This window comes from Equus przewalskii, chromosome 8 (assembly GCF_037783145.1).
Source record: "Equus przewalskii isolate Varuska chromosome 8, EquPr2, whole genome shotgun sequence".
Lineage (NCBI taxonomy): Eukaryota > Metazoa > Chordata > Mammalia > Perissodactyla > Equidae > Equus > Equus przewalskii.
Genome location: NC_091838.1, coordinates 47168771 through 47185708, shown reverse-complemented (window position 1 = coordinate 47185708; position 16938 = coordinate 47168771). Strand labels below are relative to the sequence as shown.

Sequence of the window (16938 nt, the reverse complement as noted above, 5' to 3'; positions counted from 1 at the left end):
ACAAAAAAAACTCTATCCTCCCCCTCCCCCTCAATAGTACAAGGTTACTTTTCTACTGAATTTCTCTTAGGAAAATGTAAGGACTGTTTCAGTACCTTGCTTGAAATGTCAGGTGATGTACAAGGTCAGGTTCTATGTTTTGCAGTGGTTTTTCCTGCCCTTTTCCTGGAATAATTTGTGTTTCACTCAATCCCAGACTCCTTTTCTCCAAATGTATGATAATGGGGTCTGGAAGATGACTCCTCATGATAAAAAGAGGGCTGAACACAATCTATAAAAATAAAAAGACAGAACAACTTTCATATTTGCTCTGTTGCAGTATTCCAGCTGTTTGAAGCTGAAACAAACTTGTAATAAATCTCTTCCCTGGGTCACTCTGACCTTAATTTATTTCAGAACAGGAAGGGTCAGGGTCATATACCATATTTTAGGATTGGAAAGCACTCACCATTCGTTGTTGCACTTGAGAGTTGGGTTCTAAAGTCAAAACTGTGCACCAGACATAAATAATGGAACTGTTTGAAGTTGGCACCTGCACATGATAAAGAAAAGGGTCCTATTAAATACTAAACAGTTTACTAATTAATCAAAATAAGGCACAGATACAGTATCAGTTTAGAGGATTAAAAAGTTTGAAGTTATAGAAAAAAGCCATTAAAAAAAAGAATAACTAAGCAAAAACAGACTTCATTATGGCATAAAGTGAATGTATAATGAGTCAATGGGGCCAGTTCTTTCCATAAAGACAAAAGGATTTGTATGAGGAAAAACTGATACAAGACTGAGTGGGAGAATGACAGAGAGGATCTGATCATTAAGGGAACAAAAGTGATGATAGTGGAGATTAAGGAAGAGATAAAAAAGTAACAGACCATCACAAAAATTCACAAGTGAGGATGACTTCCTTCACCACTGCCCTCACCCCCCCAAGCCCTGGTGCATCAGAATCTTTTTCAAGATATAGCTTGCCTCCTTCTGGGAAGGACAGTATCTTGGCTATAAGAACTACTGGAACTGATACAACCGTGTTGTCATGGGATAGGGAGGTAACAGTTTCAGAAATAATGTTCAAAGCCTTTTCATACCATTTCAGGTCTCCTCTCTTTTGTATATATCACATTTTAATAAATTAAGTGCTGTACTGAATAAAGAACATAATCAGAAATTTTTAATTTTAAAGCTGCTCTATTCTAGACTGTGCTACTTCTCATACCTGAATGACAATGCTATACTCAGGGGCTTTGGATTCCAGGCACACGTCTCTTGACCAATCTTCATCTCCTTTGGCCTTCACACACAACTCTGTCAGTTCACTGTTTTCTAGTATGTATGAAGGCAATTTCTGTTTGGCTGTGAGGCAGTCAAAATGTTCTCGAACCACAGCTTGTCCATCTTGACCAAAGTAATGCTGAACAACTTTTAGTTCTATGCTTTGAGACAAGTAACTACAGATGATCTGTCTTCCACAAATGATAATCTAATAGATAAAATAAATAAGGTTTCATCAATTCAGAATTCACAAGTTGGGAATTGTGCAAACAGAGTAAACTATGTTGATTTCAATGGAAAGAAAATGAAGTCATTAGCTTATTTAGAGAGTGCAAGAAGAAAAAGAGGCTTGGAAGGAGAGGAGGGATTTTGCTCTGGTCATGTTGAATTTGCAGTATTCAAAGGACAGACACACAGGCAGAGTCCGTGCCCACCTAGAAATTACTGGTCACGTGTTTGAGAGCGAAGGTGCGGCTAGAAATAAAAGCCTTGCAAATGTGCACAGACAGAAGATAGTTTACCTGGAAGAGAGGGTGGAGGTTCAAACCCAGCAACTGAGTAACACTTCAGGGGCAGAGGAAGGGTGAGAAGCCAGAGAAGAAGGGGTGAAGGAGTCTGGAGGTGAATCAGGAGAAGGTGTTGCTGAAGCCATAAGAGAAAAGACTGACCAGGAGGGGTGAACTACCAGTATCAAATAATGTAGCAGTCAAAAAGGATGGGGATGGAAAACGAGACTTCATCTCTCAAAGCCAAGAGGACAATAGTGATCAATTTATTTCCTGAAGCTGATTTCCAAGGGTTTATCGCACACTTACGCAATAAGAGGTCTCTACATAAACTGATAATACAAACAAATTTTAACTTGGATATCTAACTATATTTTATTTTATTCAGCTTTTTCTTACAGTGTGGAAGCATGTATCTTTATAAAACACACAGAATTATCCATTAAACCCAGGAATTATCCAATTTTTTATCCAGCTAAGAGTATAGTTCATAGAGGCATTAAGAAGTATCTCTTAAATTGGTTGAAATTGAAAAGATAATGCAAAATTTATTCTCATGCAATAAATACTTTTAGAAAGCAAATCCTTCTGTAATATGAATATTCACCATGATTGGGGAAAATAGGACGTTCACATCTGGATTTCCTTATTTGTAATATTTTTCTGATGATAAAATAAAAATAACTAATATATATATATATAATATATTTACAGGTCTAAGCATGTGATGGTTAATTTTCTGTGTCAACTTGAAGGGGCCACGGGATGCACAGATACTTGGTCAAACATTATTCTGGGTGTGTCTGTGAGGGTGTTTCTGGATGAGATTAACATTTGAACTGGTAGACTGAGTAAAGCTGACTGCCCTCCCTGATGTGAGTGGCACTCATCCTATCAACTGAAGACCTGAATAGAACAAAGAGACTGAGTAAGAGAGAACTCCTGCCTAATTGCTTGAGCTGGGACATTGGTCTTTCCCAGCCTTTGGACTCAGACTGAAACATCAGGTCTTACTGGATCTCTAGCTTACTGGCTTTTGAACTGGAACTACACATCAGCTCTTCTGGGTCTCCAACTTGCAGATGGCAGATCTTGGGACTTCTCAGCCTCTATAATTGTTTGAGCCAATTTATAATAAATCTCTCCCTCTCCTTCTCTATGTACACATATGTGTGTGTGTGTGTGTATATATATATGGTATACACACCCCCACACATCCCACTGGTTCTGTTTCTTTGGAGAACTCTGACTAATACAGAGCATTTTCACAAATTAACTCTTTTAATCTCACGGCAATGTTATAAAACTGGTGCTACTATGATTCCTTGTCTTAACAAGGGGAAAATAGGCACAAAAATATTGAATAACTTGCCCAATGATACCCAGACTGTCTGGCCCAGAGTCTGTGTTGATATCACCCTGACAGTCTGTCTCTCATTAAATTAATACCTACTAATTAAGAAAACTTAGAAATCATAAAAAAGAGAATAAAGTCTGCCCTTCATAAGATAAATGTGGCAGACACCACTGGTTCCATTCCAAATAGCTGGTCCTTTCTTTTCCCTTGCTATTAAAAACTCTGATTTGGTTTAGGTCTCAAAAAGCAGCAAAGTACCCTGGGAAGGTGGACACTGCCCCTGGCTCCCAGAGGCTGTACTATAACTGGTACAAGCTAATTTTGGTAATTCCATTTCCCTTTTGCCAATGATTAGTTTAGGGGTGAACATGGAACTCTGTTTTGGCTAATAATATGAAAAGGGAAGACTGTTAAAAGGCTCTGGGATAGATTTTACTCCTTGATAATAAGGGAGACAATTTGAGAATAAAAAGCCCTCCTTCCTTTCTCTCATGGCAGATGTTATGAAAGGATATATATATCCTTTTGCAGCCGTCTTGAAACCAGGAAGGCAAATCTAAGAGGATGGCAGAGAAGCAGATATAGCACTGAGTTGCATGACTAACCAACACCAAACCTGCCTTCTTCCTTCTTGTTAGGAGATAGTAAATGTAAAATAGGAATAATAATAGCATCTGCCTCATTAACTTGCTATGAAGATTAAAAAGCCCAATTTGTAACTTGAAGCTGAAAGCATCCTAAATGAAATATTTTCCTATATCATTAAGAATACTTTGTAATCCTCATTTTTAACACATCTTTACACAAATAAATATTAATAACTATTTATGAATGAACTATGATTTACCCAAAACAAACCTGCTACATTGATAGATCAAAAATTGTCATTGTTGTTTCAACTTGCATTATTTGAATAGTGAGGTTTAGCATTTTATCAAAGATTTATTTTCCAATGATCTATTCTTTTGAATTTTCTTTAGAAGGAACACATGTATAAAAATCAAGCTGTGCTTAACTGTTATATTTCCCCTAGATACTCTGGCCATTATCATCTTTAAAAACAACGTTTTCACAATAACAAAAGTCAACCAAACTATGAGTCCTAAATTAGCAGCAAGCTTTTCTTTAGTATATGCTAAGGGTTACTAGACACTCAAGATAAGTCTTACCATGCCAGAGCATCGCCTAAATTTAAATAAACATTTGGAAGCTCTGAGGCAGTACTTCACTCTGTTCTGACTCTGGATATGCCCACTCCTCTTGCTTCAAAACCTTTGGGCCCCATGAGATTTAGAAGAGAATTTTGCTGTCTCTCACAGAAACCACAGAATCTGTGCAACCATCTGGGACTCACTTTGTTTAAAGACAAAGATCCTCTTGGTGGGTTTTTATAGTTTCATTTTCAACTAAAAATCCTGTTAAATAGGTTTTCAAATTTGATAAAAAGAAAACCCTTAAAAGTGGCCAGGGAGGGAAGGCTACTTAGATGAAGGAAAATCCAAAATGGCTACTTCCTCAGAGTGGTGCTCTTCATGGCTGCTCCCACGTAGGGTTCAGTGAGAACCATGTCTGCTTTTCTTCAAAGTGGCAACACTCACAATACCTTTATTTTGAAAATTATGGTTAGAATTTCAAGATTAATTTATCAGTTGAAGACAGCTACTTAATTTTTTCTAATGTAGGGTTTCTCTTTAATACATATTTCCAGGTTTCACACTAATTCCTCTCTTTCCCCAAAGCCACAAAGATGTGTATTGAAGATTTCCACATATGATTTTACTTAGCAGGTTTCAGAACTCTTATTAGATCAGTGCCAAGAGTAGTAGTGATATTAAAGAATAACTCCAGAGCACCAGATGCACTGGAAAATGATACCTTAACCATGATTAAAAGTGTATGTATAAAGATACAAAAATATATATATATATACATACATATATACATTTAAGTTTTTAGAGTGGTACAGCTTTCTTCAGTGAAGAGATGGGAAACATGGAAGCAAATACCTGTACATGAGTAGTTGTATAATGTACAAAATTCCTGAGAAATTTTATATGTGATCAATTTTCATTCAATTGGAGAAATGAGAGAGGTATAGGAAAGGCAGGGTACAGATAACCAAACGTCATTGTTCACATGAGCTTTAGCCAATTCTCCACTATCCAGGGGCATACTACTGTGGTTAAAGTACATCAGGGAGCTGCACACATTCACTTCCCCAAATGGGGCTTGGTAATTAATTAGGCAGCTGTGGTTTATTGCAAATTTCCAGGCCCAGGTGGGGTAGAAGGAAAGAAGCCAAGATATGAGGGAGGCAGAAATCCATGAAGCTCTTCTGGAAGCTTGGTTCCTGTCTTCCTTCCTATCCTGACTTGTTGAGGAGATCCTATGTCTCTGATGTACTCTAACTGGAGCTAATCTGAATATTAGTTAATCTACCCTGACAATAAAAAATTAAACCCAATTCAAAAGACATTATAAATTTTTGCTTGTGTGTGTGTGTGAGAGAGAGAGAGCGACAGAGAGAGAAAGACAGACACAGGAAGGGGAAAGAGAGAGAGATGAGAGACTAAATATCACTGACTACAAAGGTTTTTCACAGCTTGGATACATGTGGCAGTTGTCTTGAAGCTGGCATGGCGGCCTGCTAAACCTTTCACTATTACCTGCATTCAGTATACAGCACTTTCCGTTTGCTTCATTCTAGTTTAACTGAATTGCTGTTTCTCTGTTCCACTTTTCAGTACTCTGCTAAGGTTTCAAATGGCCCTAATATAGAGCTCAATCTCATTTGACTAGGACAAGAAATGCTAAAACTCACAATATGAATTGTGTATGTGCCTTCCATGATAGTGGGAATGAAAAATGGACTTTCCCAGCTCTTGTGGGAGAAGAGGACACTTCCTTTTAGAAAGGTAAATACAATGTGAGGGCCACTTATGCTGCTATTATTGCTCTTCAAATAGTCCTTTCCTCTTTGGCTAGATTCTACCTATTACTTTTTTTTAAGAGTATTTATTATAAATAGGGTAGAAGCAGTGAAAAATGTGAGAGGCAGTCCCTATAGAAAAGGATTATTAACATTCAACAGTACAAATAACATTTGGAAGAATCCTGAAAGTGATTTGGCACCAGATGCCTTAAAATCTGTGTATTTGACAATAACAGAGAGGAAGATTAAAAAGATTCCTTAAACTTGCAATGTATGGAAATTTTTTGTTTTGGTCCTGCTCTGAACCCCTCTTTACAAAATCAAGATTTAAAAAAAAATGCTAATGGTTTGAAAAACTCAGAAATTCAGCAGAAGTTTTGGGACAAATACATATTTAGTTATTTGAAAGATTAGTGTAGCCCTAACAAGAATTTGGTGAGAAAAAACTATGAATTTTGGTTAAAGAATAAAATACATCTTTTCAGTTGGGGAATATGCATCAAGCACTGCAAAAACACTCATATCCTTTGCTCAATAATTAAATTTCATAGCAAGTTATTTTAAGGACAGATTCAGAAATTGGGACATATATTTATACACAACGATGTTTATTTAAGGATTTACTATAGCAACAGATTAGAAATTATCTAAAAGCCCAACAAGGGAACGTCTGAATGTGTTTCAATATACCATATGGTAGATTATTATGTAACCATTAAAAGGATAATTTCAGGAAGTTTAGATACCATGAGAAGATAAGCGTTATACAGTGTTAAGTGAACACAACAAGTTGAAAAACATTTCAAGTAGGTTAAAAAAATATCTGCATAGAAAAAAAGAGTAGAAAAAGCACACAAAACTAACAATAGTATTTATTTTTGGGTGGCAGAATTAAGGGTAATTTTTATTTTCTTCATTAGACTTCTCTGTGTTTTCAGAAATATTTTATAACAATTAACAAAAATAATAGTAAACTAATATTTATTGGGTGTTTTCTTTTACAAAAGGAATATGAAGCATGGAAAGGTTAAGAAATTTATTTAAGATCATATAGGTAATAAGTACTAGGGCTGGGAAATATTTTACAATCAGAAAAAAAAGGTAACATTTTGTGATAATTAAAAAAAAATTTTTGCCCACCACTAACTCTTTCCATTTATGGTATACTGTTGCAATGTATAATATCTGATCAGGAACACAATATATATTAATTTATTCCTGAAACTTAATATCATTCCTTGAAAATAGATAATATCTGTGCAAAAATGAGGCCCCATTGTTGTTACACAAAGAAGTCCAACAAGTGTTAGTCATGTCCGGGAATATTTCATTATTGTACTTGTAACTAAAGTTTATTGGGTTATGATAGTGGGCCAGGCAGACTGCAAGCACTTTACACATTCAAACTCATTTAACCCTCACACTAACTTGGTGAGAAAGGCATTATTACTATCCTGATTTTACCTATGAGGAAAATGATTCACAAAGGTTAAATAACTTGCTGAAGATTACACAGCTAGCAAGGGGATAGAGCCAGTTGCCCATGATCTTTACCATATGACTTACCATGAAAACCATTTCTCCATGGAAGGACTCCGCCATTCTACTAATTGGTAAATGTTCTAGCAACCACATGCAAAAGAGTGGAATAAATTGGCAAAGTTTAGACCAGAGCTATGGCAGTCAAAGTGCGGCCCCTGGAACAGCAGCATCACCATCCCTTGAGAACTTGTTAGAAATACAAATTATCACGTAACACCCAAGACCTACTGGATCTGGAATTCTGGGGGTGGGACCCAGAAATCTGTGTTTTAACAAGCCCTCAAGAGGATTCTGATATACGTTCGAGTTTGAGAAAAACCACTGGCCTAGAGAGAAGAAAACTAAAGGGAAACATCCTAGCTTCCCTCATGTTTTTGAAGGGCTGTAACATAGAGGAGTAGAGGCCTCACAATAAGTGGTTGTGTGCTTGTTGTGTACATTTCACAAGTTCTGAGGAATCGTAAAAACTGGGTGAATGGTGATAGATTTTAGCTCAAAATTAGGAGAGAACTTCATTAAGAGCTGGAAGTAATCAACAACGGAAGGGGCTGCCATGTGAGGGAATGAGCCTCTCATCTGGAGTATTGAAACAGATGCTGAGTGACCATTTCTCAGGCATGCTGTTGAATGGGAAGGTAGATAAGACATTCTTGAAAGACCATGAGTGACAGAATCAGAAAAACAGCATGTATTAACTGGCAGATATCTATTTAGAGCATATCCATGTAAGAGAGTTCTGAGGGCAGATGGCAGTCAGTGATACTTCTTGTTCTTATGACTTTCCAGCTCAAAGCTCACACTAGCTAGGCTGGTCCCCTCATGAGTCCTTGAGTACGACCCATTTGTCCCACATTTATATCTTTGTTTATGGTATACTGCTACTTGGAATGCCCTCTCTTAATCCAAATTCTACTTTTTCCTAAGCTCAGTTCAAGTCATATTTTCTTAGTGAAACCTCTAAATTCCCTTCACATTTACTGTCAATTGTATAATCTTGGGTTTATATAAATTTACAATTTAAGAGCAAAGACTGTGTCACATACTTAGTGTCTTTCATTTTACCCTGTTCCACTGCAGGCAAAAACCAAATACTTAGAGGAATGGTCAGTTGATTAGGAAGACTCATAAGCTTCTTTTCTGAGACTCCTCTGCTGTAGTTCTCCTTTCACTTGCGTTGCCCACAATAATGAGAACATGAAGTCCAGCTCCCTGATTAGGTGCAGACCAAGAATGCACATGGTACGGGTCCTACTGTTCACCTCACCAGTTGCTTCCTGTTTGTTCTGGCATACAGCAATGGAGTAGCCCCTGCTGCTCCATACGGAAAGCTCTCCTTTTCCTTTTCCAGGGACCAAGTGCTGTTTCTATCATGTCCTCAGTTCACATAAACTCTGAATAGACTGTTACAATCCAGATGCAGATGTGTATGTTAAAACTCTTATGACAAATCCAGCTATTATGTGTGCAGGGAAGCCAGTTTTCAGATTTTAATACTTCCTTTTTTTCCCTACTTTTGTCATATGCTCCACGCTTGAAAAACATCTTTTAAAAACCACATTTTCACATCTTAAGAACACAAAAAAAGCGTCAGATACTTTTTTTCCCCTTTGCAGTCTTAGAACTTCAAAAACAGCCAAAAGGAAGTTTTATAAAATACGTAAAAATATGTGCTGAGAGCTGAGGTTTTATATGCCAAGAGTTAGACTGCAGCGAATTTTTACTGCAGTTAATATTAACTCCTAGGAAAAGAAAAGCTTGCTGGAGACCCAGGCCCACTCCGTCATGGGTGAGTATAACACTTTCTCACGGATTATTCTCACATGCATGAGAACCTCCTCCTGGTTATCCGCTGTTGGATTATCCAGAGTCCCCACCATCCTTTGCTTCTTTTCCTTGTCAATAAAGGCCTTTTGGCCATTTCACAGCTCGTTAGCACCTCCACCAGAAGGTAGGTGGTGACAGGGAGAAGAGGTGAAACTAAAATCAGTAAATTTTACTGCTCGTTAGCAGCTCTTGTAAAAGATGTGGGACAAGGGATTTGAAGCCATCGTGATCATCAGGATCATCAATAAGCTCTACTAAGTGCTCATGTGCATGGTAGTAGTAGGCATATCTAGTCATACCACTGTAATTTTTATTATTAATTATTTTCATTTCTTTAAGTGTCCCTTCCGTTAACTACATCAAATAATTAAGTGTTGTCCAAGTTGTGAACACAAAGGAACGTACCTGTTTTTGCACTCCACTGAGTTGCTGAACCTTGATGATGAGTGAAGCAGTTCGACCCTTGTATTGAATAGTTCTAATAAAAGTCCCAGCATGGTCCACACTGAAGGGCTCTGACCAACGCCAGTTGCCCCAACCTTCAATACAGATGTGTAACAGCTGGAGAGAGAAACAATAATCGTCATAATGCCAAAAGTGCCAACAAAAATTTAGTCCTAAAATGAAAGTCTCATTGCTGGAAAACCTTCCGATTTGTAATATTTAGCATCTGTTTTCTTTCTAACCTGCATTATTCATCCACTTCCAGCCTATTCAACCAGGCTAAGAATAGCAAATATGCCACATAGAGTCAATGTGATTTTCCAGATTGTATTTTTAAACCTTCTTAAAAATAAGTGTCCTATCAAATGGTAAAAGGCCTGTTAAACATTTGAGAAAAGATCATTTCATTCATCTGGAGGACAAGAAAGTTGAAAAGTAAGAAAAAACCTTGGTCTTGGCTGTTAGTTTATTCCTTCTTATGAGAAGACAGTAATTAAAGTTAAATTTGGTTTGTGGCATTATTTTTGACCCTAAATTGCCATTCTTCATGTTTTGTTTCAATAAAGAACAAAATAGCAATTTGAGAATGTAGTTCATTTAATATATTCTCCTTATGAGCTCATACATCAAATTAGAAATACCTTCAACATGTTGAATGTACAAGAAAATGTCTTTGTTCTTTGTAGTTTTTTCCCCCACTTATTGTAACTTTTACCAGTTGAGTAACGTGATTCATATTCATATTTAACCATATAGAATTGCCACTGTTGGTAATATTTGGATTTCTTTCGCGGTCATCAAATATTTCCTCTTTCCACTTCTCCCAACTAACTGCAACTAAGAAAATCAGTTTAACTGAACAAGTATTCCAAAACAACATAATAATTACTGCTTCTTTAGGACACATGTTTAAATAAAAATAAACAGTGTTTATACAATTACTAAGTATAAGGAAATAAAACTGATATTTTAGGAAAAATATTTACATGATACAAAACATACTTTCCTTCATATCATATATAATTTTTTAGAAGAGCTAACTAAAGGCTAATTGTATGAAACATTTTTCCAATTAAGAGAATCAATAAAACTGAAAATGTTCTGTAAGGGCTATCATAATAGGTCCTTAAAATAAATACATTAAGAATTTACATGGGAATTGCCATAATAATAAAAGTCTTTTGATGGAAAGATTATTTTTTAGTTTTAGCATTAGGAGGAGCACTTATAAAGTGTTTAAATTTAAAAATTTCCCAAGGTCATTGGTTACCACAATATGATTTTTCATGCATAATTAAGGGAGGGCTTTTTTCAATTTTTAAATATCTTAATAAAATATTTTTTAAAAACCTCCTAACTCATCTCTGTGTTTTTAATATAGCCCCATTCCAGTATAGCCCCCTCCACATAATTGCCAGTGATCCTATGAAATCAAAAGGCTACCATTCAGATGACTTCCAAAAAGAAAGCTAATGACTAAAAAACAAAACAAATACAAAAAGCATACTGGACAGCAAATACCTTTAGGGAAAATTTGGTCTTATATGCACTCTACAAGATAAAAGCATCAGTATATCTTTGATGTTTAAATATCAGTTATAGGAAAAAAAAAACACTAGCGGTGTTTGGAATCATTTCAGTTTTTTTGTAGCAGCCATTGGGAATAAAGCTCAGGGCACAGACAAAACTAAAAGAAACAAGAAAGTTGTTTTCTTTAGAGAGACTAGTAGCTGGGAGTGACAAAAAAATAATGAGGCAAGGTATTTAAGGTCAAGCTCAGCTACATTTTTCCTGAAAATTCCATAGCCTCTAAAGAAAGTTTAAATATACACAATGTAATTTGAATTGAGGAGTGTTCACATTTGCATATGAGCTCAGTTTTAAGTAGCTGCTCACACTGTGTAGATAGCTTTTAATGACTGAATGCCACCAAGGAATATGCTGTCAGGTTTCAGTTGGCAGCTATTTGTTCTCAGAATGTTGGTGCAGATATTTTCTTTGAATTATGAAAATTCAGATAACTTGTTCACATAGAAAAGTTAAGTGGGAGAAAAACATAACTTCTCCCCACATGCATCATCAGTTGAGTATTTTCATTCTTTGGTCTACTGTTAAAAAGCATCTAAATATCATTGGCAATTAGATGTATATAATTTATTAGGAAAGGCATCATATTCCTAAGAGAGGAAATCTACCAAAAGGAATTCAGGAGGCGCAGCAGTACTTGGTCTTTCTCATGGTGTAACTGATTCAGGCACTAGACAGCCGTGCTCAGGCACCATGGACATCAAGTGAGGCTGGGAAGTTTTGTTCTTACTGGACCCACTGACTAAATTTCACTGCCACAGCTTCTGAAAAGTTTTTATTTAATAACAAACACTCATATCTATTTTCATTTCTATGTCAAAGGCATGAAAGTGTGAAATTTGTGTTGGACTACCTGATCATAATGAGATTTCTTTCTATCATTCATCCAATATATTTTTATTACTCAGGTACTACAAGGAAGGCACTATGCTAGGCGGAAACAAGGAAGAAGAGTTGTTCTTTGCCCCACAAGGAGTTTAAGATTTTATAAGGAAACTGAGATGTGCAAATAGCTAACAAGGCATTAGGAGAGGTACAAAAGTGATACTGGAGTCTAGAGAAGGGAGGGCTTGTTCTAGGCTGCTGTGATGAGGAAAGATTTATGAAGCAGTTGAGTTCAGAGTTTGGGCAGGAGTTCAACTGGCAAAGAGATGACCCCTCATTTCTGGGCCAAAGTGGCAATCTGAGATGTGAAAGTTTGAAGGTATGCTTGGGGCAAAGTTAATAGTCTCGACTGGTTGGAGAAAAGGGAATAGGAAAAAAGAAGTGAGGGATAAGGTCAGATGATAGATCTAGATTGTGGCCAGCCCTGCTTTACTAAGCTAAGTCATTGTGCTTCATTCAGGAATTAGTGGGTAGCCACTGAAGCCTTCTGTCTAGGCAAGCGATGTGTTGAAAGGATGGTCTTAAGAGTGGAGTTTGGAGGTGGGAGGACAACTGCAATAGTCAGGCTGAGAGGTAAAGTGGGCCAGAAAAATGGGGGGGAGGAAGCAATGGGCTTAGCCCAAAATCACTATCCCTTCGCCTGGAGCCCAAGGTATTTTTATATTCCTTATCAATTTGGAAATTTTCTTTCCCTCTTTTCTATTAAGTTTCTCTTACTGACTCACTTCCTTTACCATCTTTTCCATTAAGGCTTTTCATTCTCCTTAGCCTACTTAACTGGTGCCTAATATCTTCCACTGGGGGAAAAAAGTCAAATAGGAACCGCTCTTGTTCGAACTTTTCAATGGGAACTGAACCTAAGTAATAAGGCAGGTTGTACAGTGGCCACACTTGTTGGAAGATCCCAAGGGGCTACATTTTCTTTTTCTCCAGCAGACCCCCCAGTGCTGCAGTGGCAGCCAGACTAAATTTGTAGTTTTTCCACTGAAGATCTCAAATGGGAGCATATACAGCTTTCCATTCATTTTTTTTCAATACAAAATAAAACTAAATTACTCATCAGGGGATTTGGGATCAGCTCTCAGGACCACCCACAGACAGATCCAAAGAGAGAATTCCTGATTTGATATATTACAAAGGAAAGAAAAACAAGATGAAATCTAGGAAAACAGGGTACAATAAGGAAGAGAAAGTGATGGTTAAGAAATTAAAAAAAATTGTGTCTTAAATATAAATGAAGGTACCAGATCCTTTTCTGTTAACTTTATTTCACTACTCATTTTAAAACTGTTATCAAGATTATTTCTACCTATACAACCATAAATTAAAAATTTGTCTTCAGATTCACATGCATTTTTTTGCATTTCATAATAATTTACTGTGCAATAATATGTAATGTTCTAAAAAAGAAACTGAAAATTTAAATAACTTCAAAAAATTTCCCATTCCATTGTATTCTTTGTAGAAATTTTAGGAGTTCTAAAAAATTAACATGCAATCCAAGTGAAATAACTACTGAATATATGTATATATTAATATACATTAATATTTATCTGTTATGCATTACCATACATATTAAAGCTTAGGCACCATATTTATTTTTTAAATTTCTAAAATTATCACTATATCCCAAGAGCCCAGTGCATAGGAGGCATTCAATACTTGTTGAATAAATGAATTAGGATTATTAAAAATTAACCCAAAGTTGATATTCAAAAATTTCAGTGGTTGTATTTCTGCAGAAAATAGCATAAAATGAGTATCAAATCCAAATATTTAGGAACAATTCCTATTTTGAATGATCTTTCAACACAGGAGATTTGCTTTATTTATGCAGATAATGATACTAAATTAAACTACAAATTAATGTAATCCCTTAGAGCCATAATTCAGACATTGCAATATTGATATTAAGGCATAAAGCAGACCTCAAATGATATACTAGGTAACCATCATGAGTGCAAATTCAGTTAAAATATTAAAAAAAAATTCTTGTCTATCTGGAAAGCTATAGACCAAATTAAACAGATCAAAGTTAAACTGCTATTTTGGAATGCATAATTGGAACTGATAGTACATTTTATACCAATAAATTAACATAAAAATAAAATGAAATATGTCATCATGATTGTTTTTTCAAAGCAGTTGAATTTCAGGATGTTCAGAGTATCTGAAATAATGTAAAAAGCAAGTAGAAAAATCTCTAGATAATGGCCAATGCTTGGTGTCACCTTGATTCACTTCTGGATCTCTTAGGACCCTACATATCCTTTCACATTTATAGAATACAATCTTGCACCTAAAAGAATGGTAAAGTGGAAAAAATCAAACAATTATTTTCTAGTGGATAACTTGGACTCTTTGATGCAGCGTATTCTGAAAGAAAAAAGGAGAAAGAGAAAGAAAGCTTTCCAAATCAATCTTTCAGGAGGTGATAGAATGGAGGCTTTACTGTCATCACACAAGTGTCGGGCAGTTTATTCATCCACAAAATATGCATGCTTGTAGGTTTCCCCTCAAGACTGTGTGAATTCAATGAAGGCCACAAATACTGCACAGTCAGCATAAAACAACCTCTTAGAAAAGAAGGAAACCTGGCGCACTTACAAAGTGTTAGTTAGAAGGAAAATTGTAGCTGGAGAGTAATCCTTGTATCAAAAATCTTAGTTTCAGATATTCATTAACTCATCAATTCTACATAGGAATTTATTCCAAGGTAATAATTATAGATATGTGCAAAGATTCACCTAGATGTATGCTTATTCCAGCACTGATTTAGTAGTGAAAATTTGGCATTACCAGGATATTGGTCAAATAAAATACAGTAAAACAATAAGAGCTATCAGTTATTATACATACACTCTGTGCCAAGCACTGGGCTAAGTGCTTTTTATATATTTCCTTGTTTATTCCTTACAACAATCTTACAAGCTAGATACTTTTGTGTCATTTTATAGATGAAAAAACTGAGTTACAGAGAGGTTGAGTGACCTGTTCAGGGCTATGGTGCTGGGGAGGGCAAGGTATAAGTTTTGAACTGAGGTCTGTTTACTCAGACCCTCTATTCTTAACCACACTTATACTGTAAAATCCTCTCAAGCCACTGAAAAAAAATCCCGGGACAAAAAAGCGTTAACAGTATTAGTTAGCAATAGATTAACTAAAAAAAAAAGCAGACTACAAAAAGATACGTAGGTATATATCCCAACTTTTGTACAATGAACAAAAAGTATATATGCCTATTCTTAAGGGAGAAAATGGCTAGAAATATGCCAGAATGCTAACAGCGGTTATCTTCGGGTTACAGATTATGTGTTTTGTTTCCTTTTTGTGTGTAAGTTTTGTGTGCTTTTATGTAATTTCCAAATTTCATACTATAAATATGTATTATTTTGCAATCAGGTAAAAATTAATATTACTAAAATGAGAAGTATCTAATAGAAGACATACAGCACTTGCTTTTCAAATAAAAAGAAATACATTTCTGTTTTAAAAACTCAAATTCAGTCTGCTGCATGAAATCTCCCCATATGTCCCAGGCAGTGGCACAGCTTTCCCATGTGCATTGCTGGCACATTCCTAAAAGGGGGACAGATCCTCAGTTCGTCTCTGTAGCCTCACCGCTCCTTGCACAGGATCTGGCTTGCTATATTACTTATTCACATGATTCTTGGAGCAGTTTAATGTAATTATTTGAGACTTTTTCCTAGGGCAATAATTTTTTTTTTCAATTTAGCAAATATTTTTAGGGTCTACATCTATTAAATGTTTACCATAAGCCAACTAACGATACTACACATAGTGGATATAGAGACAACTGGGACACATTACTTGCACTGAAAATTCTCACAACATAGTGGAAGAAACAGATATTTAACAAGAAAGTTATACTGCAAAATTTTATGAGAGGAAGAAAAAAACTGTTGTAGGACTCCAGACGTATTCTGCTTAGGGAAGTTAAAAGATTGACCAGAGGACATATTTTACTTATTCCCAAAAAATAACATGAAAAAAGGCACATTGAAATAGAGTAAAAGACATAGGGGACTGTGATTTCTGATAAAAGCAGGTGACAGCCTAACTTGGAGTCATTCTTTCCGTACAAAATTAATGTCTACAAAGCACACTGATTCCATTACAAAGACAAGTCGTAGCAGCAAGCTCTGGCTTCAAATCATTTGTGCAAATAGCTTCTCATCAACGTAATTTGGAAGATTAACTTTATATTATGAACGCATTAGCTTACATGATTCTAATAGCTTTGATCATAACCCAAATGGAACTTATTGAATTTTGATCCTGGCAAGGAAAGAGTCATACTGCAATAAAACCACTGTTTCGGATGTCAGATCTTGGTCTTGGGGAGCCAAGAGCCATATGTATAGATTCTTAGGGATGAGGAGAGGTGAGAGTTAGGGAGGGGACCTGCCCTAGACAGAGTGGTACAGAAAGGGAGGTTGAAGAGGCAGGGAACTCTTAGGTTAGTACCTGCCATTTCCCTTTGGAGCGTCAATCATCAATAAACAGCAGGGACTGAAGGGTTAAAGACATCAAAACAAAGTATCTGACAATTGTTGGGCTGTTTGAAATAA

General features: G+C 36.0%; 1 protein-coding gene across 6 annotated transcripts in view; it reads right to left on the bottom strand.

Moving 5' to 3' along the window:
• The window catches only part of VPS13B (vacuolar protein sorting 13 homolog B), a 777317-nt gene that overhangs the window by 49834 nt on the left and 710545 nt on the right, over positions 1-16938 (bottom strand). For all 6 annotated transcript variants that reach the window (XM_070631834.1, XM_070631835.1, XM_070631830.1 and 3 more), the window contains exons 44-47: positions 9836-9991; positions 1214-1477; positions 449-532; positions 96-271 (exon numbers count right to left, since the gene is read on the bottom strand). In XM_070631834.1, the coding sequence (XP_070487935.1) occupies positions 96-271; positions 449-532; positions 1214-1477; positions 9836-9991 (680 nt within the window). The remainder of the gene's footprint in view (positions 1-95; positions 272-448; positions 533-1213; positions 1478-9835; positions 9992-16938) is intronic.